The 23,557-nt window shown below is 37.8% G+C and overlaps 2 protein-coding genes and 2 pseudogenes across 2 annotated transcripts; 1 reads left to right on the plus strand and 3 right to left on the minus strand.

Moving 5' to 3' along the window:
* Positions 1-13,148: 13,148 nt before the first annotated feature.
* On the minus strand, positions 13,149-14,805 carry LOC104736909 (putative inorganic phosphate transporter 1-6 pseudogene; annotated as a pseudogene).
* A 2,237-nt stretch (positions 14,806-17,042) lies between these two features.
* On the plus strand, positions 17,043-19,023 carry LOC104738294 (putative high mobility group B protein 11; annotated as a pseudogene).
* Positions 19,024-19,570: 547 nt separating this feature from the next.
* LOC147929599 (uncharacterized) lies at positions 19,571-20,029 on the minus strand. The gene has a single exon (XM_087480669.1). The coding sequence runs from the start codon at positions 20,027-20,029 to the stop codon at positions 19,571-19,573; it is 459 nt and encodes a 152-aa protein (XP_087336795.1).
* A 539-nt stretch (positions 20,030-20,568) lies between these two features.
* On the minus strand, positions 20,569-21,462 carry LOC147929600 (uncharacterized). The gene has a single exon (XM_087480670.1). The coding sequence runs from the start codon at positions 21,460-21,462 to the stop codon at positions 20,569-20,571; it is 894 nt and encodes a 297-aa protein (XP_087336796.1).
* Positions 21,463-23,557: the final 2,095 nt, after the last annotated feature.

A 23,557-nucleotide genomic window follows, 5' to 3' on the forward strand; every position in this document is an offset into this window, starting at 1 on the left:
CATGTACATTACTTATGAAAAATCCATAAAAAGACATGTATTGGAAAAATTACCAGGATTCCCATCGGTTTTGCACCATACATACATAAATTCAATTGAATCACATGTTGTGATCAAAAGAAATCATGATGATTTCACATTGTGGCATGATCGCCTTGGTCATTCAGGCACCACGATGATGCAAAAATTATAGAAAGCTCACATAGACATTCAATGAAACCCCAAGAGATTTATCAGGGGAATAAAATGAAATCTGTTGCATGTTCTCTAGAAAAATTGATTATAAGGCCATCACCAACAAAAATCGATAAAGAAATACCAAATTTTCTTGAAAGAGTTCAAGGTAACATTTGTGGACCTATACACCCACTATTTGGACCATTATAGTATTTCATGGTAATGATAGACGCGTCTAGTAAATGGTCACATGTTTGTTTGTTATCATCTCGAAATATGGCATTTGCGAGATTTATGACTCAAATAATCAACATAAGAGTTCTTTTTTTTTTGTCAACCAAACTAAGAGTTCAGTGTCTTGATTATCCAATTAAAAGAGTTAAATTAGATAACAATGGTGAATTCACGTCCCAAGCATTCAATGATTATTGTATGGTAAGAGGAGACAATGTTGAACACCCTATAGCCCATGTTCACACAAAATGTCCTCGCGAAGTCTTTAATTAAACGTCTGTAATTAATTAAAAGACCATCAATCATGAGATCAAAACTAACACCCTCAATATGGGGACATGCTATTTTACATGTAGAATCACTTATACGTATAAGGCCAAGTGCATATCATAACTATTCTCCACTACAATTAGCATTTGGTCGAGTACCAAATATTTCTCATCTAAAAATATTTGGTTGTGCGGTTTATGTACCGATTGCATCCCCCACAACGTACTAAAATGGGACCACATAGAATGTTGGGAATATATGTTGGTTGTGATTCTCCATCAATTATACGATACCTACAACCTCATACTGGTGACGTATTTACTGCACGTTTTGCAGATTTTCATATTGATAAAAAAAAAATTGGTTCTAAGGGAGAAAATAAAAAAATTGAAAAGGATATCAAATGGTGTGTACCATCATTATTACACCTTGAACTTCCCACAAATCGGTCGAAACTAGAAGTTCGCAAAAGTGGTTTGCGGAAACATATCTCTAATAATTCGATTGGGAGGCTCCTCGCACTAACGTGGACTTAAACTTTTGTGTATTATAAAACATGATTCGTCAAATTATGCATTTAGAGAGTATAGCCAATCAATTACTAGATGCATTTGTAGATATTAAAGTGGTAACTAAATCACATATACCAGCAGCAAATGCTCATGCTAAAATTGAAATCACACAAGAACATGGAAAAAATGATGATGCAGATGAGTCTAGAATACACTTAAATGTGGTAGACCAATTGGTGCCAAGGATAAAAACCTTAGGAAAATAAAAAAAAAAAGTAAAATTATAAGACACTCCCATAATGACATAAAATATTATGGAAAAAACAAATCATGATTCTTCCACCAATATAGAGCATCATGAATCTGAATAAAAGTCATGAGACTTCTATCAACTATATCCATAATGGATTTCTCCACCAATATAAAGCATCATGAATCTGACGAAAGTCATGAGATTTCTATCAATTATATCCATAATGGAAAGATATGAAATCGAAAGAAAACAGATGATTTTTTTTTCCTATCTTGTGTCAAAGGAAATAAATGAAGAAAACTAAGATCCAGAACTAAATTCACTATATGAATGTCAAAAGAGGCATGACTAGATAAAATAGAAAGATGCTATACAAGTCAAACTTGATTCTCTTAACAAAAGAAATGTATTCAAACCAATTGTGGCCATACCTAAGGGTATAAAAACTGTTGATTATTAATGAGATTTCGTCCGAAAACGTATTGAAGAAAACAAGGTAACAAGGTAAAAAGCTCAGGGTATCATGCCCCAAGGTTTTTCTCAAAGACATGAGATTGATGAAGAGGAAACATATTCTCCCATTACGGATGCAATCACGTTTAGATTTTTAATGAGTCTAGCGGCTGATAAAAATCTAAAGATGCGTCTCATAGAGGTTGTAACAACATATTTATATGGATCATTAGATAGTGGTATCTATATGAAAGTTCATGATAGATTTAATATGCCTAAAGCATTAACATCTAAACCCAAAGAATTATGCACATTAAAATTACAAAGATCATTATATGGTTTAAAGCAATCTGGGTGTATGTGTTATAATCGTCTTAGTGAGCACTTAACTAAAGAAGGATACATGACTCATCTTATATGCCCTTGTGTTTTCATCAAGAAAACAATATCCAGATTTGTAATTATTGCGGTCTATGTTGATGATGATCTAAATACCGTTGGAACTCAAGAAGAAACACAGAAAGCAACAAACTATTTGAAAGGAGAGTTTGAGATGAAAGATGTCGGAAAAACAAAGTTTTGTCTTGGTTTGCAAATTGAACATTCTCATAAGGGAATATACTAAAAGATTTTTAAAACGCTTTCATATAAATAAAACAAATCCTCTCAATACACCAATAGTCGTAAGATCACTTAAAGTTAAAAATGATCCATTCCGAGCATATGAAAAAAATGAGGAGATACTTGGTTATGAGTCGCCCTACAACGCGCTCCCGGGTCGTCATCCGAAGTCGATATACCAACCATACTCCCAAGCCACAAAGTATTAGAATATAACGGTACTAGGAGAACCTAAGTCCCCCAAGAGTCGCGAGCAAACAATTTTGAACACGTCCGAGTCTTATCCCTATCCAGGTTTCCTTCCCATGGCTCGCGTAAGACAACACAATGTCTTACCAACCACATTTCCCCTCACTGCAACACCTCATGACCACACAACGATCATCTCACTGCCCCACGAGCGGCCACAAAGGCCAAACAAATGTCCTAATCAGGACCGCCACAAAGGCCAAACAAATGTCCTAAACAGGACCGCCACAAAGGCCAAACAAATGTCCTGAACAAGACCGCCACAAAGGCCAAACAAATGTCCTAAACAGGACCGCCACCAAGGCCACTCGTCCCGAAGGACCGTCACAAAGACCATCTGTCCCGAAGGACCGTCACAAAGACCATCTGTCACGAAGGACCGTCACAAAGACCATATGTCCCGAAGGACCGTCACAAAGACCATCGGTTCCGAAGGACCGCCTAAACAGGCACTCTGGCTAAACAGCCGCCACAAAGGTCACACTCTGGCTAAACAGCCCGCCACAAAGGCCACACTCTGGCTAAACAGCCGCCACAAAGGCCACACTCTAGCTAAACAGCCCGCCACAAAGGCCATAAAAACGGCTACACAGCCCACCACAAAGGTCACACAATGGCTAAACAGCCCGCCACAAAGGCCACACAATGGCTAAACAGCCCGCCACAAAGGCCACACACGACTAAACAGCTTGCCACAAAGACCACACACGGCTAAACAACCAGCCACAAAGGCCACACACGTCTCGCAAGACCGCCACACACGACACAAAATGACCCCATGGTCCGCCACTAAGGCCACACTAGCCTCTCCAAGGCTCACAACCACTAAAAATGGACAAATTCTAACTCACATAAAACTTTCCATTTTTAGAACTTTCTGGAAACTTTCCTCTTTTAGCAACTACTAATCAGGAAACCTTTCCCCTTTAAACAACATGCTAGCGGAACTTCGTATCCCGAACACCACCTCATCTTGTTACTTAATCGCAGTCAATGACCTGTTCGGACCCCGCAACATGGCCATCTTGAGATACACACTATCTCCAACCTAAAACTCAAGATCTCTCCTCCTCTTGTCGGCATAACTCCTCTGCCGATCCTGAGCTTCCTTCATGTTCAGTTTGAGAACTCGAATATTCTCCGAGGTCTCCTGCACCAAAATCTGCCCCGTACATGCTCCTCTCCCCCACTTGAGTCCAGCATAACGGTGTATGACACGACCTCCCATACAAAGCCTCAAAAGGAGTCATGCCAATACTCGCCTGGTAACTGTTGTTCTAAGCAAACTCTACCAAGTTCAGATGATCTGCCCAATGGCTACACCAATCCAGCACACACATCCTCAGCAAATCCTCCAACGTATAGATCGTCCTCTCGGACTGCCTATCTCTGCCTGAAATGCCCTCTAGAACACTGAAGTGAATATGGAATTCCTATCAGACACAATGCTTGCTGGCACCCCATGCAATCTGACTATATCCTTCACATACTTCTTAGCCAAGACCATTGCTCCACCAGTCTTCTTAATGGCCAGAAAATGTGCCGACTTAGTCAACCGGTCCACAATGCCCCAAATCGCATCAACGTCCTGGACACTGGTAAACCTACCACGAAGTCCATAGTAATCATATCCCACTTCCACTCTGGAATGGGAAGAATCTTCAGCAATTCACTTGGTACATGATGCTCAGCCTTAACAAGCAGACACTCGCAACCCAGTGATAGTACCTCTTGAGATCACGATATATCTTACTCACTCCTCGATGAATAGAGAACATGCTCGCATGAGCCCCTCTCAAGATCTCATGCCTCGACTCCTCATCCTTAAGCACACAAAACTGCCCATGCACCAAAACAATACCATTAGCCAAAACCTGATACTCGGAATTAACATCCTTTGAGGCATTCACCAGCCCCAAGTCCTTCTCCTGAGCCAACCGCACTTTGCTCAACAGATCTGCTCTATCAGCTGCAATCAAACCCAAGGGCTCCTGAGAAACCGCACACAAGCTCAACGCACTGATCTCTCCTACCAGAGACTCCATATCCTGCTCCTGAGCCGAAGCCGCCCGCTTCCAACTCAAGGCATCTGCAACCAAGTTAGCATTACCAGGGTGATAGGCTATCTCCAAATCATAATTCGCCACCAGCTCCATCCACCGCCTCTGTCTCAAATTCAGCTCGAGCTGAGTGAATATATACTTTTGGCTCTTATGATCTATAAACTCATGTACCCTTGCACCATAAAGATAAGATCTCCAAATCTTCAGGGCAAGGACTACAGCACTCATCTCCAAGTGATGAGTAGGATAATTTTCCTCATGCTTCCGCAACTGCCGCGAAGCGTATGCAATCACCTTCCCATACAGCATCAACACACACCCCAAACCAACTCTGGATGCATCTGTATAGACCACATAGGGTTCTCCCTGCTCAAGCAAAGCCAATACTGGAGTAGTAGTTAACATCTCTTTCAGGCTTGCGAAGCCCTCCTCGCACTCTTGTGACTACACAAAAGGATCATTCTTCCTTGTCAACTTAGTCAAAGGACGTGCTCTGCTTACAAAACCCTGCACAAACCTCCTGATCTTTGTGGCATTCTGTGATCTAGGCCAATCCCTGATAGCCTGAATCTTCTCTGGATCTACAGAAACCCCATCTGCAGACACAATGTGACCCAGAAAATCTATCTCCCGCTGCCAGAAACTACACTTCCTCAACTTAGCAAACAACTTTTGCTCACGCAGCTTCTCCAGAACTGCTTTCAAATGCACTGCATGCTCCTCAGGACTCTTAGAATAAACCAGGAAGTCGTCAATGAAGATGAAGACAGACACGTCCAAAAACTCCTGAAACACGTTGTTCATCAACCTCATAAACGCTGTTGGCGCATTTGTTAACCCAAACAGCATCGCCACGAACTCATAAGCCCATACCTCGTCCTTCTACTTGACGAACAACACCGACGCTCCCCACGGTGAAGTGATAAGACGTAAGAACCCCCTATTTTTTTCTTCGTCAGCTCTACTAAACTAATAATCAAGTATGCTGACATCAACTCACCTCCACCCGGATATAAACACCTCTTGTCCACCCAAGAACCTCTAGTAACTTGTCTCTTAGGAAAACTTCCACAATATAGCGTATTACAGAGTTAGCTTTTCGCTTAGCAATTCTCCACAGCAAATCATCATTATGAGCGTAATAAAACAAACAAGTATCATACGTTCGCACATTCTGATTCACCGCATCAAATGCTTTGCAAACCGCTAACTCAAACCATTGCCTTGTTTCCCTCAGCAAGCTTACCAAAACATTGAATCTAGCAACCCTGTCCATCTCCAATGAACGTAATCCAACATCGTCGCAACGATTAGATTATCCTGTCATGAAGGCTTCTCGTTAACTTATGTATCTGGCAAACATGCCTTTCATGGCTCAAACCTGCTGCAATGTCCCCTTCCCATGACTCCAGCAACACCGACCTCACAATCCTGGCGAAACAGCCACACATTCATAACCGCGTTGGTCATAAAACCCTGACCCATTGGTCAACACATCAAAAACCTGAGATTAAACCACCATCAATCTCTCGAGGTCTACATTCAATCGATTTGTTTATACTCACGTCCTAGGTTTTGCTTGCTCCCAACTCCACCCTTAGGTCGCAACCTTCGAACCATACCGATCTCACTCTCAGACCAGCGTCTTCGAGTTATACCGTCTCACTCTTGGACCACAATCCTCAAGGTCTCGGTATTAGGGGAACTACTCATCCCCTCAGGGGAACATAATCCCCTCTGCCACTCTCGGAGCCCCTAGCCCCTCGAGCTATCGGTATTCAGGAGAATCACCATCCCCTTAGAAGCAACAATCCTTAACTACTATAACCATCTCCCAACCAAAAGTACCTCCTGTGGTCTGAGTATAACATTGCAATGCTACACCTGCCCACTCAACTTCTCATATCAATCTTGATTAGCCACCAATAGAGAAGTATCTGATCCAACTGCATATGACCACCTATTTGCCCCTCTAGGCTCGATACCTCTCGAGAAGAATCTCGTACCAGTCATCTACAACTGTTCCATCCTCCTAATAAAAGATGGATAGTCCTCAACACCTGCAGCCCTCGGCTGCACCCCGCCACATGTGGTACAACTGGAGCCTACACTGGTACTGCTCTCGGTAACTGCTCCCACAGTACGCCAACAGATCCGCCAAGCGATCATCTCGACCCTGGGCTCCACCTGCCGCAACCCCACACTTGGATTCCCAGCACCCCCGGCACGCTCACCGGCTAACCCCCTCTGGTCCCTCCTGATACGCTTGTGATCCTACGACGTACCTCCTCGTGGAACTCTGGACCACACACTTGCTGGCCTCGGGAACCCGCTCGACCACGACCCCAACAATGCCCACGTCCACGACTAACAACTTAAACACCTCTAACCACTGCACTTCCAAGAACAGAGGCTAACAAGCAATCTTAACAAAACACAAAAACATAAACTCACCGTGGAATCACAAGTAGGCTCGAAGAGGATGTTCTAGGACTTCATGCCACACACAATTGACTAAACCACATAATCAATCCAGACATGCAATCCCAAACATCATAACATAAACCTAGTGAACCCAAACCTAGAACCGTAAGGGCTCTGATACCAAACTGAAATGACCTAACCCATTTTTTTTAATTAGTAAATAATAAATATATAAATATAATAATAAACATCTAAGCTAGTGGTCTCATATCCACTAGCCACCTAACCATGGTCACACCAAAAGCGGAAATAATAAAACCAAAAAATAACCAATAAACCAATAACCAATATCAAATAAACCGTAATAATTTCAAAACCATAAACTAAAGATCCAATCAACATAAACCAGAAAACCAGCAATCCTAAACAACATTCTAGGACTCAACTCTAGTAATCTAACAAAAGCCAGACAACAACCAAGCGAGCCACTAGAACATCCTCCTCTTCATTGCCATGATCCCACAATGAGATGTGTGAGTATTACCAGAAATACCCAGTGAGGCGATCCTCCCATCTACGAGCTATACACACAAGCAAATCAAGAGTACAACTCCAAATAAAATATAACAAACCAACCATTAAACAGAACAACCAATAACACTTTCACGACACCTACACATCATCACACAAAACAAGTCATACAACCCAATCGCTTAGATAAGCTCATGGTCACGCACTCACCTTAACAAGTAATTCACGAAAATAACAAAAACCAAATGAGAGGCTCTCCAATATCCAAGAACAACCAAACTCGCTCATACAACCAATCACACAAATAAACAAACACTGAAAACAAACTGCCAGAAAAATCAGAAAAGAACAACCTCACAAGTGAAACCACGAAATCAAAACAAACCGTTAACTTTCTAATCCCTTCGGTGAAAAGCAAGGCCGATACGTCCAGAGGCGCCCCACAAAATTTTGGAACGATCAGATTTCAGATGAAACCGAAATCAATCCCGAAACACCCGCTGGTCTCAATTCGAGACTGAGACAAAACGCCCCACTAAACCGCTAATAACTCCTAAAATATTAACCCAAATTCACTTCTGTAAAAAGGAGAGTGTATGAAAATCTCTTAGCTACAACTCTACAAAAAATCAGTACCTTTCCAAACGTTTTGAGTAATCGGATCTTCTTTCTTCCAAACCCTGACAGTTTTGTTTCTCTAATTACTCTAAAGAAAAAGCTTCATCTTCTTCTCTTCCTCCTTTATACTAAACAACTAACAGTTCTCTCCCTTTCTCTCCCTCTCTCTCTCATAAAAATGTCGACAATAGCAAAAACAGGAGAGGAGGCGTGACTTTGAGAAAGAGATTAGGGGTTTTTGGTTTAATTAGATTAAACCAAGATTTAATTAAACCAAAATTAATTAAAATCCACTCTTTTGATTTACTCAGCATATCTCAAATTCTATTCCCGGAACACGGATGTTACAAAAGTGTGATCGTGGAATCAAGGCAATGAAGAGGAGGATGTTCTAGTGTCTCATTTGGTGGTTGTCTTGTTATGCTAGGTTGCTAGAGTTGATTCATTAGAACAATGATTAGGATTGCTGGTTCTTTGATTCATGTGGTTTGGTTATTTATTATGAATTAATGTTGGTTAGTGAATATTGGTTATTTAATGATTTATTGGTATTGAATATTTTCTGCTGTTTGGTTTTGATAGCGGTTAGGTGGCTAGTAGGTATGGGACCAATAGTCTAGGGTATTTTTTTTTTATTATTATTATTATTATTATTATTATTATTATTATTATTATTATTATTATTATTATTATTATTATTATTATTATTATTATTATTATTATTATTATTATTATTATTTATTATTATTATTTTTAAAAAACGGGTTGGGTCGTTTCAACATCGATCGTGGTGCCAGAGTTGACCAATTTGGTGTTACGTCCGTTAACAAAAGACGTCGGTTGGTGAAATATGTTTCGTTCATCCTTGTGTCACAAGCAGACCGAGTAAGAAATACATTATCAGTTTATTGAATAATTATGAATTTGTTTAACATAATTAGTAACATAATTTTATTTGTAACAGGTTTGCTACATTTGCTACCCTTGCATTTGTAATGCTCCTGATTCTTGGGTAACAGTTACACAAATAAACCCCACGAGGGAAAATTTACGGAGTTGCCAATCATCATCCTTGACAACCTAGCAGAGTTGGCTACATGGCCCAGTTGAGCATTCTTTTCATGTTGACTTCGTGGTTGACTTCTCTCAATTCACTGATGACAGAGTCGACTTAGAGTCAGAGGATGAAATTGAGAATTTGACGGAGATGATTCAGACTCGGTTTCTTCGGATTACTCTTCTGATTCATAATAGTTTGTTTTTATTAAACTTTTTGTAAATTTGAAGTAAATTTTTAATTTTTAGTTTTTCATCCCAGCTTACTATTTTCTTTCCAAAAATTTAGTAAAATTAAGAAATATCTCTTATAGTAAAATAAATAAATATTTCTTGAAAATATATACATAAATAATTTTTTGTACTATATTTAGTAAAAAAAATATATAAGACAATATCTGTTAGTAAATGCGTCGGTAATTTCGATTAAAACAAATTTATTCATCTTTTTCTCCTCCGACAGTTTTTTTATTTTCTCAAACATAAAAATTGATCTCTCTCCATTCTCCGGCGATTTGATCCTGCCACCCGGCGAAACTTCGGTACTTATCTCCCTTCCTTTTGAATTTCTTAGTTTTGTTAGATTTCTTAGGAATATGGTAATTTATTAGATTTGATGAATTGACACGGTTTGGGTGTTATTGATTTGAGGATTTGGATTGTATTTTGGATTTGATGAATTGAATTTTGGAGAATTGAATTTTGACGGATTGAAAATTTTGATGGATTGAAATTTTGTTAATTGGATGTTATTGATTTTAAGATTTGGTTTGTTAATTGGATGGATTGAATTTTGCTAATTGGGTTTGATGAATTGAATTTGATAGATTCAATTTTTAATTGGGTGTTATTGATTTGATAATTTGGTTTGTTAATTAGACTTGAGTTTTGTTAATTGGGTGTTATTGAATTTTGTTAATTTTTTTGTTAATTAAATTTGGTGAATTTATTAATTGAGTTTTGTAAATTGAATTTTGTAATTAGATTTTGCTAATTGAATTTCGTTAATTGGATTGTTAGTAGAATGTTGATAATTGATGAATTAAATTTTGTTAATTGGGTGTTACTGATTTGATGATTTGGTTTGTTAATTATACTTAAATTTTCTTATTAGGCATCAAGATTATTTCTAATTTTTTTGTTAAAAGGAACTATGGTTCTTATGTTGCAAACACATCTATGAACCAAGCTAACGGAGAACCTATTGCTTCGCAATCACGTAGTAGCGCCGTCCCGGATTCACAATCTTCAGAAAATGTTCCAATGGAGATGAGCATTGAAGAATTTGTTTCACAAACCTTCCCGATCACTTATCCCCTGCATAGATCCGTATGGTGCTCTAGGGACAACATGGTTTTGTGATTCTCATAATGGCATCACAAAATCTATTTTGCGTATGATGTATGGAATCCTCAAAACACCATATGCAAAGTTTTCAGTGATGGCTACAAAAGAACAAGAAATTTGGTTTCGGCAATTTGCGGTAAAGTTTTCAACTTTAACAACTTAATTTTATAACATTGTTTCATATATGTTTGGCTAATGCATTTTCTTTATATTTTTTTAGCAAGATTTCAATTGGAAACAAGATATCACCAACCAAGTTCGAACAGCGTTCAAGAAGGTGGCCAGGGTATGATATACTAAACTGTTGAATGAGTGGAAGCAAACGTGGAAGAGAGGAAAGGTGCCAAAAAATGTGAACGATGATCTCTTTAAGGGTTTGGTTCAATATTGGGGGGAACCAGCTACAGAAGCAGTATCCTCCCAATCTTCTCAGAATAGAAGAAGCCAACATGACGGGTTAGGCATGGCTACCCACAACAATGGTCCAATAAGCACCTATATCCGACAAAAGCAACTTGTAAGTTTTAAAACTTTCTATAATTATTTTCTTTATCAGTATTTAGACAATCTTTACATAATTTAAATGGTTCTTTTATACTATTAGGTATGGGGTGGTACGAGACCATATTACTTTGATGGAGGATATGCACACCAACAAAAAAACCGGCCAATTACAAGATGGTAGAGCTAAGCTGGTTGTTGAGAATTCGAGTACGCGGGAGGAGGAGATGCTACAAGCTCTTGACGGATCGGAGTCTACTGTTGAATTTAGAAGATAAAAATTAAACGAAAATTTTTACGAGATAACATTTGTTTTTTAATATTTTGTTTTATTTTAAAATATTTATATAATTTTTAAAATGCATGTGTAGGAAAATACTAAAACCAAGGGACTGTTTTTGGACTAGGAAATCTCTCCCACCCAAGAGTTCCAACAAGCTATGCAAGAGAAAGATGATCGGATTGCAGCTTTGGAAAAGAAATAGAAGAACAAAAAGCGGAGAACAAAAGAAAGGACCAGGAGTACAAGGAGAGGGACGTGGAGGTAGCAGCGTTCATGAGTGAGATGCGGGCAAGACATTCTGCTTCGTAGGTTTTCTTGAATCTTTGCTTTCTTTTTGGAACAATTATTTGTTTTTGGTTTTTAGAATATTTTTCATGTTTTTCACTAAAAAAACTATTTTCCCTAAAAGTTTTAACTTTCTGAATTTAAATATATAAGCATTTCAGTTTTAATGAATATTTTAAATATGAAATTTGTATAATTATGCAATTTTAAAAAGAAAATAAAAAAAATATTCGTCGGTAATCTGTCGGAAGCACATTTTCCGATACAAGCCATCGGAAATCTGTCAGAAACGACGGACTTTCTCGAAAACATACCGTCGATAATCTGTCGAAAACGATGGACTTTCTTGAAATTCCATCGTTAAATCGTCGGTTATTCTATCGGTTCGACGATTCCATCGTTACATTTAATTCCATCGTTACATTTTCGAGAAATTCCATCGTTACATTTTATAATCTTTTACATTTAATTTACATAGTTTCATACTCTGATTTCCACCTGTTTTTGGTACATGATACAATGTTCAAACCCGTGAATTATATAAATTTGGTAAAATCTAGAAAATAAATCAAAATCTGCATTGAAGCGGTCATGTTTAGAAATTTCATTTTAACTTTTTGATTATTTTTTAAGTTGTATATACTATATTGAATAAACTATAAGAATTGTGATTATTTAGATTTTAATAACATGTTATTGCGTCGATGTGCAATGCGAAAAAATATTTAACAAAATTAGATATAATATTTTAAATTTTTTGAAATATATGCAATGTTCTATCTTAGTTTTAAAATATATGTCATTATTAAACAATTTGGAGATGCAAATATTTAATCTTAGTTTTATAAAGAAAATTAAGTTTTATAATTGTTCTAAATATTTTGTTATTATTTTTTAACATTTCTGAAACAAAATTGGAATCTATTAAATAATTTCATTAAATAATTTTAAAAATATTTTATTATTATTTTATAAACCTATAGTTTTTTTGTTAGTTATTAAATTAATTAAAATGTAATGACCTTATCATATGGTTAAACTGCTTAAATAAGTATATAGAGATTAACTCTAATAGCCTTATTTTATATTTTCATGATATTATCCTTTTCTTGTTTTACTTTGGATATAGACAAAAAAAAAAAAAGAGGTTCTAACGATTTTTTTTTTGTTTAATGAAAACACAATAGAAAGATATATATATATATATATATATATATATATATATATATATATATATGTGGGAAATCTCAGCAAGAACCAGTATAATATAATCTTTTAATAAGGATCTATATATCTGACAAAATCCTAACAAAACTCTGAAAAAAAAAAGAAAAAAAAAATAAAACCAAAAAAAAAAAATCTAAACAACAATCTTCTCCTCGATCTTCTCCGGTTCAGTTTCGCCGGAAAGCTCCTCTAGTGATATCCCCTTAGACTCCGGAATTACTAATAACGTGATCAACAAGCCAACAAAATTGATTGCTGCCATGATGTATAACGTCGTGCTCATACCTACAGCTTTAACCAAAGCAGCAAACCCGAATGCACCAACCATCGCACCGGCTTTACCTGACGCAGCCGAGATACCGTGACAAGTAGACCTAAGCCTCGTCGGAAAAATCTCAGCCGGGACAATGAACGTAGTTGCGTTAGGTCCGAAATTGGAGAAGAAAAAAGTGAGAGAGTAGAAAACCACAAAACCAATCCGGTTAGCCGGTAAAGTCCAATGGTGGTACGGTATGGCTAAAACCAACATGAAAACAGTCATCATACCGAATCCAATGATCTGAATCAAGTACCGTCCCACTATGTCGATTAACCATATAGTGGCAGCGTAACCAGGGACCGTGCTACACAGAGCGATTAGGGTTTGAGCCCTGGCGATCATGAAGAGCTCTTGGATTGCGTTCATGTTTTTAGCCGGAGGTAACCATCCGATGGTTGTGAAGATATCCTTCTGGAACAAGTTTTGGCTGTAGAAAGCAATGTCGAGGAGGAACCATGTGGTGGCTGTTCCGAATAGGTGAAGTCCGTGACGGCGAAGGAATTTCTTGGAGAACAAGCCAAACTCATCAGTGGAAACCCTAGCTTGGTCATGTTTCGCGGAAGAGGCTTCAACATCTACGTTAAGAACTCTAGTCATATCCAGAGCCGCTTGGTCAGCGTTCTTGGCGACTAGAGAAGTGTAACGAGCAGTTTCAGGCATCTTCATACGCCAATAGTATGTCAAGAGAGCTGGTAAGGCGCCCAACATGAGGATGATCCTCCACACGTAATCCGCCTGTGGGACGGTTGAGGCGGCACCGTCCATTACATAGGCCCGAGATGGGAACGCACTCTCGAAAATATACGAGACAAGTACAGAAACAATTCCTGCGGCAAGGATCCCAACTCCTTGCATACCAAAAACCGCTGCTATGAACCGACCACGAGTACGTTTGTTAGCATATTCGGACATGATCGTAGCCGAGAGTGGATAGTCACCACCAATGCCAAACCCGAGCCAGAAGCGGAAGAAGCAAAGAGTTACCATGACGGTTTTGGGGTCATGACCAAGGGAAAGACCAGAGCCAATGGAGCATATGGTCATGATTAAGAGGGTCAAACCATACACTCCCTTACGTCCAAGCTTGTCACCAAGGCACCCGAAGAAAATCTGTCCAAGAAACGTTCCAGCAAATGCCACACCGCTCACGGCGGCAGAGATGCCGTCAGGAAGGCTTCCAGGAGAGGAGGAGCCAGGAACTTGATAGTAGATCCGGCCAAGTAGCTTCGTGACGAGAGATATCACGAAGAGATCGTATGAGTCTGTGAAGAAACCCATACCGGAGACTACAACCGCCTTGTAGTGGTACAGTTGAGTCTTTGCACTGTCAAGAGCTTTCAAGATGCTTCCTTCTTCCTTGTTAGCCGCCATCTCAATATATTTTTTCTGATATCTTCACTCTGAAAACCAAAGAAGTGAAAACAATTGTTACAAAGTAGAAGTTGTTGTCACGAAAAAATAAACGATTCTAGTTCAATAAGGTCTAACAACATTGAAAGATCAAAATAACATTGGCAAAGAAATATATGTATTAGTAGTATGTTTAGAAATTGAATATAAGGACATGAAGTGTTTACCAACAAGCGATTATATCTTAAAACACACTAGGTTTGGTTTAGTTGATGACGACTGTTGAAGACTAGATTGTTGGGGGTATAGCTTTATATATATACCCATGGAGATGAGATATTCTTTTAGGAATAGGAATAGAATTATTGTAGAATTATCGTACGAGTGAAAAAAAAATAAAAAGTAATTATTTTTTGTTTTATAATTAATTACCTCTAACGATTTTTAATTTAAAATATATACATTCGATAAATACTGTATAGGGAAAATTTTCTTGGTTATATCCGATAGTAAAGAAAAAGAAAAAGAGGGGTGAAAAAAAAAAGTTCTTTTTTTTTTGCCGCCAAAACAATAAGTAGTAAAGAAAAAAACTTTTTTTCACCCTCTTTTTTTATCAGTCCGAATATACCACTTTGTAAAAGGGAAAATTAAAAATTTTAATATTATCTATGTTTGTAAGATAATTATTAAAATATTATTGAGCTTTGATTTTATAAAGCTTTATGTCTGATATGAGTTTATAAATAAGGTTTATATTTTATAATTAAACAATGTGATATGTCAGTTTGGTTTTATAAAAGAGAATTAGGATTAAACTTTTATAACTTAACAAGACTATATGTCAGATTGAGTTTATAAACAAGATTTAGAGTTTAGATTTTACAGTTTGGATTTATAAAAGAAAATTAGAGTTTAGATTTTATAATTAAACAAAATTATGTATCGATTTGAGTTTATAAAGAAGAATTAGGATTTAGATTTTATAACTAAACTAGATTATAAGTTAGTTTGAGTTTAATTAAATTATATTTTTGTTAATAATTTTTAATATGTATATTTTTAATTTAATATGACATGACATCATTTGATTGGCCAAAACAAAAAAATTGGCTAAAACAAGAAAAGTGACAACAAAAAAAAATTCACCCCTAATTAAGGATGAACCGAAGTATGTTCGATAGTAAAATACTGTAAATCTCTTGGAAATTTTTCATGATTTTAAGTCTCGGTCAAATTGATCTTTTTCTTTCCTTAGGAAAATTAGTAAATCACTAATTAGTTACTAACAGATTATTGAGAAATACATGACTTTTGATTCTATAACATATGATTTCGTTATATTTTTGATCCACTAAACAAATTTAATTCTTTTTTGTCATAACACCCATCTTGTAAAGATGAATATATAGCAACGACGCAAATACACTATTACAAAAAAATGCAATTGTGTTTTCAACAATAAAAGAAATGCCTTTGGTAACATATTTAAATTTAAACCTTTTAATTGATTATTTTTACAATGAAAAAGGTTTGACCAAACAGTATTTTACAATTTAAATAATAATAATTGACTTATTTTAGTTAAAAAACAATTTCAGTTACAAATTTTTTCATTGCAATTGCTTTTTCCACAAATCAGATACGATATAACCAAAGATTATGATGGCCAATTTATCTTATCTAAATACTAAAGAAAAAAATATTCAAAAAATTTACAATTAATGCCTTTGGTAACATATTTAAATTTAAACCTTTTAATTGATTATTTTTACAATGAAAAAGGTTTGACCAAACAGTATTTTACAATTTAAATAATAATAATTGACTTATTTAGTTAAAAAACAATTTCAGTTACAAATTTTTTCATTGCAATTGCTTTTTCCACAAATCAGATACGATATAACCAAAGATTATGATGGCCAATTTATCTTATCTAAATACTAAAGAAAAAAATATTCAAAAAATTTACTTAAAATTTTAGTACTCTTAAATCTTATTCTCTTATTATATTTAAAACATTTACCAAAAATTTACAATTAATTCAATATTATGCTACAAGTTGTTAATTAAAATTAATTAACGTGTGGACTATGTAGAAAAGAAAATAAATATGTAATGTATTTTTATGTGGTGGAGAGACAAGGAAAATTGTATATCCCCTACTTTAGATAAGAAGAAGGGTACTAAAAATCATGCTTAAAAGTTCATTTTATCTCTAAAGGTTGAACACAGTTTTTACCTCTCGACCGAAAACACCCGAAAAGGACTGATGTCGACAGGTAAATCACAAATTGAAGTGGTTCCCGCTAATGGTTTTTCTGCTTTAGAAAAGGGTGATTCCTCTCGTACATCTATGTATGAGGATCTTGTCCAAAATCCTAAACTTTTTTTGGGATACGCTTCGAGATTTTCTCGAATCTTCTGGCCAACATTTTAAGTGAGTTTTATTTTCCTTATATGATTTTTTTTGTTTTCATTATGCATTTTCTTGATGAAACAATTGGTTTACACATTATTATTGTTGATGTAAAAGCCTAGTCTACATTAACTTGATGAGTTTATTAGAGATTCAAGCAATTTATTTGCAATCCCTTGCGTGGTCAAGTGGCGAAGGCATGATCCTTCAAAGGAATAGGAAGACGTGATTTCCTATGTTCAAGAAACCCTTGTAGTATGGTGATTTTTCAATAGATAAATATGGAAAGTGATAGTCAAGACAAACTATACATGGGCCTTGGCCCAAAACTTATTTTTTGAAAAAAATAAGTTTTATTGCTTTTTTCGTGGTCAATTACTCTGTGTTGTAAGAAATTTAAGGTTATGATATTTATTTGGAGAGGGGAATCCAAATATCATTAGGTTTGAGAATCGTTAAGGCACGAAAGTGTGTGTGGCTTATTGAATTGGATCTATTTTGTTCTTAAATCTGTTAGTCCAAAATCATTTTTTTTAATTTGCTTTTAACAAAATTTGAAATGCTAAACCATGAATAGGTTAAGGATATATATTTTGTTTTTTTTGGGTTACCCGTTAGTGCCAAAATGTTTTAAAAGTAAAGTGTTTGGAAATGGAAATTGCTTTTATCCTCTTTTGATATGTTCATTGTTTGTGCTTCAGTTGATTTATTATCTTAAATATGATTTCATTTCATGGAATATTTATGATTTCTTTGCCTTTTGTAAAGGACCCCTCTTATGGATGGAAACAGTCTCGATCTGCATCGGCTGTTCATCGAGGTCACATTGCGTGGTGGTCTTCAACAGGTAACAAGTAATTCGTGGATGCCATTGAACATGAAGTTTGGAAGCTATCTTTGTTTCATGCATTAAATATATATATATATATGTAATAATTATATCATATTTGATTCTAGGTGATCAAGGATCGCCGATGCACAGAAGTGATTGGCTTATTCAACTTTAAGACAGTTGTAAAAAATGCAGCATCTGTTTTAAGGGCTAATTATGAAAGAACGCTCCTTGAGTTTGAGCATGTGTATTTCTTCCGAGCTCCGCGTTCTACATTTAAGGGGATTGGTCTGAAAAAATACCATTCATATATATGTTTTCTTATATCTAATTGATCTCCAAGATTAATATACACATGTTCGTCCTTTTCTCGCAGAGAAAGCACCGAAACGCCCTGTCCGAAGATCTGCAAATCGTGGCATGGGTACTTAAAATATTCAATGTTTTTGGATATGTTTGCATCATTACATGTTGAATTTGTATCTATATACTGTATAGTTCAATATGTTCTTTAGGTTCTCTTACTTTATCTTATTTTGGAGTGTTGAGATTTGCGTTATGGATTTCATTCAGATCCTCAAGAACTTAAACCTGGCTCTAAGGTTACTGGGATCATCGATGGGAAGTTTGAAAGCGGTTACCTGGTAACCATGAAGAAGGGCTCAGTCGTGTTCAAAGGAGTGCTTTCCCCCATTCCTCAAGCTGCTCCTAGAACTCGACGACGCATGAATAAGAGAGCCAAAGCTTCAATAAATTCTTGTGCAGCGGAAACTGTAGCTGAGACCAATGCAGCGGAAACTGTAGCTGAGACCCATGCAGCGGAAAATATAGCTGAGACCAATGCAGCGGAAGGTGTACCTGAGATAGATGCAGCGGAAGGTGTACCTGAGATAGATGCAACGGAAGGTGTACCTGAGATAGATGCAGCGGAAACTGTAGCTGCGACTGATGCAGATGCAAGTGCATATGCATCGTAGACTGTGGATGATGCAAGTGAGTAGTGTTTCTCTATCGTTGTCTTATTTATTTGTTTGGAACTTTTATATTTATGTTATGAGAACTTTCGTTTAATAGTAAGTTGTAGAACTTTCCTTCAACTATTTATGGTATGAGAACTTTCGTTTAATAATAAGTTGTAAACAGGATAGGTGTAAATATCCCGAAAAAATTTATAATCCCTGTTCAATTTTAGAAAAATGGACCTTATTTACATATAAAACTTTTTAAAGAAAATTTTTTGGTCCTTAAAATACACTAGATTTTATACTAATTTTAAGTGGTCCTAATGCAAATGCACACCTTGCACCTACCTATCGCGGTCTTGGTTGTAAAACTTTCCTTCAACTATTTCTGTTATGAGAACTTTTGTTTTATCTTGTCTGTTTTTACTTTATTATTATGATTCTTGCAATCTAAAATGTCAAATTTATGCTTTAAGAGGTTAGTTTTTTTTTTTTGAATCTAATGTTAAATTATATTCAAAAAAAAATAGCGTTTGTACAACTAATGCAAAGGGTAATTGTAAAATTATAGAGATTTTTAAACTACATTAGAAGGAAACACAAAGCTCATATCCGAGTTTGAAACCAAAACTGGAGACCGTTGCGGAAATGCTGATCCCTTGTCGTTGAATTGCCAGAATCTGATCTCGAACGTTGCGATCAATATACTTGATTAACTGGCCAGGTGAGTTAGGATGTTGACCATGTCGCCGTCCATTTCGTTCCCGCCAGATGGTATACACCACGAGTTGAAAAGCATAACGAAGTAAGAAGCTAGCCAAATGGTCCAGGTGATTATCGGCTAAGTATGCGAGGAGCTGGAAGCAGTCAGTGGTGTAGTGGGAACAAAACACCCCTTTGGCTGTCGCAGCCCACACCTCGGAAGAAAACCGACAAGCAAAAAACAGATGAGACCGGGGTTTCGAGACTCTATTGGCAAAGAACACAGGTCCTAGTAGCACCAATGTTCCACCGCAACATTCTCTCCCCTGTCGCCAATTTATCATGGACTGCTAACCAGGTACATAAGGTATATTTTGGAGTCGCATGAGTAAACAAAATCGTTTTGTGCCAGGAGACCTCAGCGGATGTGGAGCGGATATGATTCTTAGTGTCCGTCGTAGAGAAAACCGAGCTGTACTCCCCCCCCCCCTTCCCTTTCCACATAACCAAATCTGCAGACTCTGTTCTGCGATGATACTGCGAATGTAGTACATCCTCAATGGAGAGGAGGTGTGGAAGACGATGTTTTCGTCGATGTCGTGCAGACCAAGCCTCTGCGACTGTCATTGTTCGGGCAATCCCCCAGTCAACAACCCCGCGGGACCCTACTACATCCACCAACCGACCCAACGATGACTAGGTATCAAATCAAAACGAGGTCCATAACCCGTTGCCCGCCTCCTTGTGGTAGTTCTTAACCAATTCAGTGGTAAGCAACAAATTTTCAATCAACAACCGGTCCTTAACAAAAGCTGATTGATTTCCTGCAATGAAACTAGGCAACACCACCTTTAACCTGTTTGCAAGAATCTTTGATATGACCTTATATAGAACGTTGCAACAAGAAATAGGCCTGTAATCCCGCACCTCCAATTTCTTTGGCATAAGAGCTAGTATCGTGGAATTTATTCCTTTTTGGCAAAAAACCTTTAACAAAGAAATATTTGACCGCTAGTGAAAACTCCTCACCAATAATATCCCATGTCGCCTTATAAAACTCAGAGGTAAAGCCATCCGGACCAGGAGACTTATCGTTTGGCATAGCGAATAAGACCAGTTTGATCTCCTCTGTGGTAACAGGCACTATAAGTCGAGCTTGCTCTGTCACTGAACAATGATATGGCAATAGGTCTTGGAGCATGGCAACCTCTGCTCCCTCAAAATCTGTAGGCTGTAACTGCAAAAATTCTTTAAAATACCTCTTAGCCTCCTGTTTGACCTCGTCACCCTTAGCAACAGTACCGTTGGGACAAGTGATTTCATTAATAGTGTTCATCACCTTTCTAGTCGCAACAGCCCTATGAAATGTTTTGTTGTTTTTATCTCCTACCTGAAGCCAATGTAGCTTTGACCTCTGTTTAGGAAACTTCTCTTCCAGTGAAGCAGCATGATCCCACCGTAGAAAAGCTTCATTTTCCTCCTCCATAGTTATGGCAGTGGGGTTGGTCAAATTTTGGTTCTGCTTCACACATAGGTCCTCAAATGCAGCTTGAGATCGTTTCTCCAGATTGTCAAGCCGATCCTTCGCCAATCGCCGAACCAATAGTTTTAATCCCTTTATTTTTTTGTAAAAGCGAAACAGTGTTGATGTAGATAAAAATAGAGGTTGTGTTGTCTGCCAATAAGTATCTACCATAGGCCGAAACTCATCCAAATCCGTGAGAACATTAGCAAATTTATAAGGCCAACGTTCCTTGGTATGCTCAACACTCTGCATCTGTAACTTGCTACACAAATGGTCCAAAACACCCCGCCTCAAATACATTGTAAGCCTGCGGGAACCGTTGTAGCCAAGTATCATTTACCATCACCCTATCCAACTTCTTCATGATAGGATCCTGGTCCTGCTTGTTCCACCAGGTAAATAACGTACCGTTACAGGCAAGATCAGTAAGCGAACAATAACCCACAATATCCTGGAAATCCCTCATTCCACTTGTAACCATGGGATGGTCATCCACCCGTGAATGTTTCGCCATATCGAGGGTTTCATTAAAATCCCCCATAAGAACCCACGGTTTTGAACTGATAAGTGGAGAGTCAGCATAGTCTTTTAACTCCTGCCATAAGACCTTGCGTTGCTCAATGCATACATGAAAGAACAGAAAAACTCTTCCGGTTGATCCTCCAACTTAATCGAACAAGTGATCAGCTGCTCACTTTTATAAAAAGGAGTCATCCAAACCTTAATACTCCAAAAAAACCGCATCGGTTGAATTCGTAATGCATCAAGACCGACCAATCCTTAAACACTTTATCTCCTATACGTTTAGCATTTTTCTCTCTCACACGAGTCTCTAGCAAACAACCAAATTGAAAATTACTCTCCCTTAACCACTTTTGTATCACGGAATGTTTTGATGATTATTGAAGCCCTGAACATTCCAGAAGAACCCTGACATTTAAAAGTGTTTTTGGGTAGACTTCCTACTCTGATCCCTAGAGGAAACTCTAGGAGGTTGACTAGAAGCTGTTGAAACTGTTTTATGGGAATATTTAGATTCACGAGGAAGAGAAGGTCGAAGTAACACTACTGGTTTCACCCCTCGGTCCTTATCCTTACCCACCATCACTGCAGGGTCCGGTGCCTCCGTAGGAGGAACAACAACAGTCGAAAGAGGCGAGACAGTCGCCACCTGCACTGGCTCCTCTGTAACTCCATCCTCTTCTCCCAGCACTGAGTATGAGTTCGATAGGATGGCACCCTCACTAGTCTTTAAACCCTCTAATACCTTCCCCAGACTACGACTGATTTTTCATGGAGTGATCCATTCCTGATCAGACCCTGCTTTCTCCGGAACCACCACCGCATCTGCACTACTAACTTGAGTCTCTATGTGGGCCGTTCCCACAAGGTCCCGATTTCCATCACCATTCTTCAAAGGAGACCCCGAAGGAACATGTGGCAAAAGAACCTCATCCCTAATCATCTCACTCTCGGTCACAGGAGAGAGGCAATTTGTAGTTGAATGCCCCCATTTATGACATCCACTACAACGTGTGGCAACCATGGATATTCATAATTAATGATATTAGCTATCTCACCTTCTTCCCCCCCCCCCCCCCCACAGACGTACTTCTTCATCAAAACTAATGCAAGCTTAAGTTCTCGGGTGAAAACGGACCGGCTTACCCACCGTGCTAAACAGATATTCCAATCAATTGTTCGTGAACATAGACGGAGGGACATCACGCAGAGTTACCCACAAAGGGATTGACTTCATCGCCGGTTGCGAGTCTGCTGCAAACGATGACCACTTAGACACAAGCATGGGAATATCCATGATGTTCCACATTCCTTTGTTTAAAACCCTACTTCTCATACTATCGTTGCGAAGCCTAAACTTCACCGTAGATTCGTTAACAGCAATTACATCAATCAGTGTAGATTTATCACCTAACCTCCATATCTTGTTAACAATCATGTGGATCTTACCCACATGTGGAGCTTTCTGATTTAAGAATTTACCAATGAGAAAATCTTCCCACAAAGGCCTAGCTCCCACAAACACATCCTGTGAAACAACCACCTTCTCCTTCCCTTCAACCTCGACCACTTGAAAACTCTGTCGAGTAAAAACATGTTTCTTCGCCACCTTAAGCCAGTTTTGATTCCCCCACAGATCTCCATCCCCCTTTGCCGTTGAGGAATCCCCTTGGCTCTAAAGCGGAGCTTGAACACCCTTCACCACATCCTGCAGCACGTTATCACTCCCCGGAGAGGCCCCCTGTCCCGGAGAAGCCCCTGACGGCTCCATACGTGCACAAGAAGCGAGTAAACCCTAGTCGCCAAAAAAATCGCCTCAAGTCTT

This window comes from Camelina sativa, chromosome 13 (assembly GCF_030686135.1).
Source record: "Camelina sativa cultivar CO46 ecotype springtype chromosome 13, ASM3068613v1".
NCBI classification, from domain to species: Eukaryota; Viridiplantae; Streptophyta; class Magnoliopsida; order Brassicales; family Brassicaceae; genus Camelina; species Camelina sativa.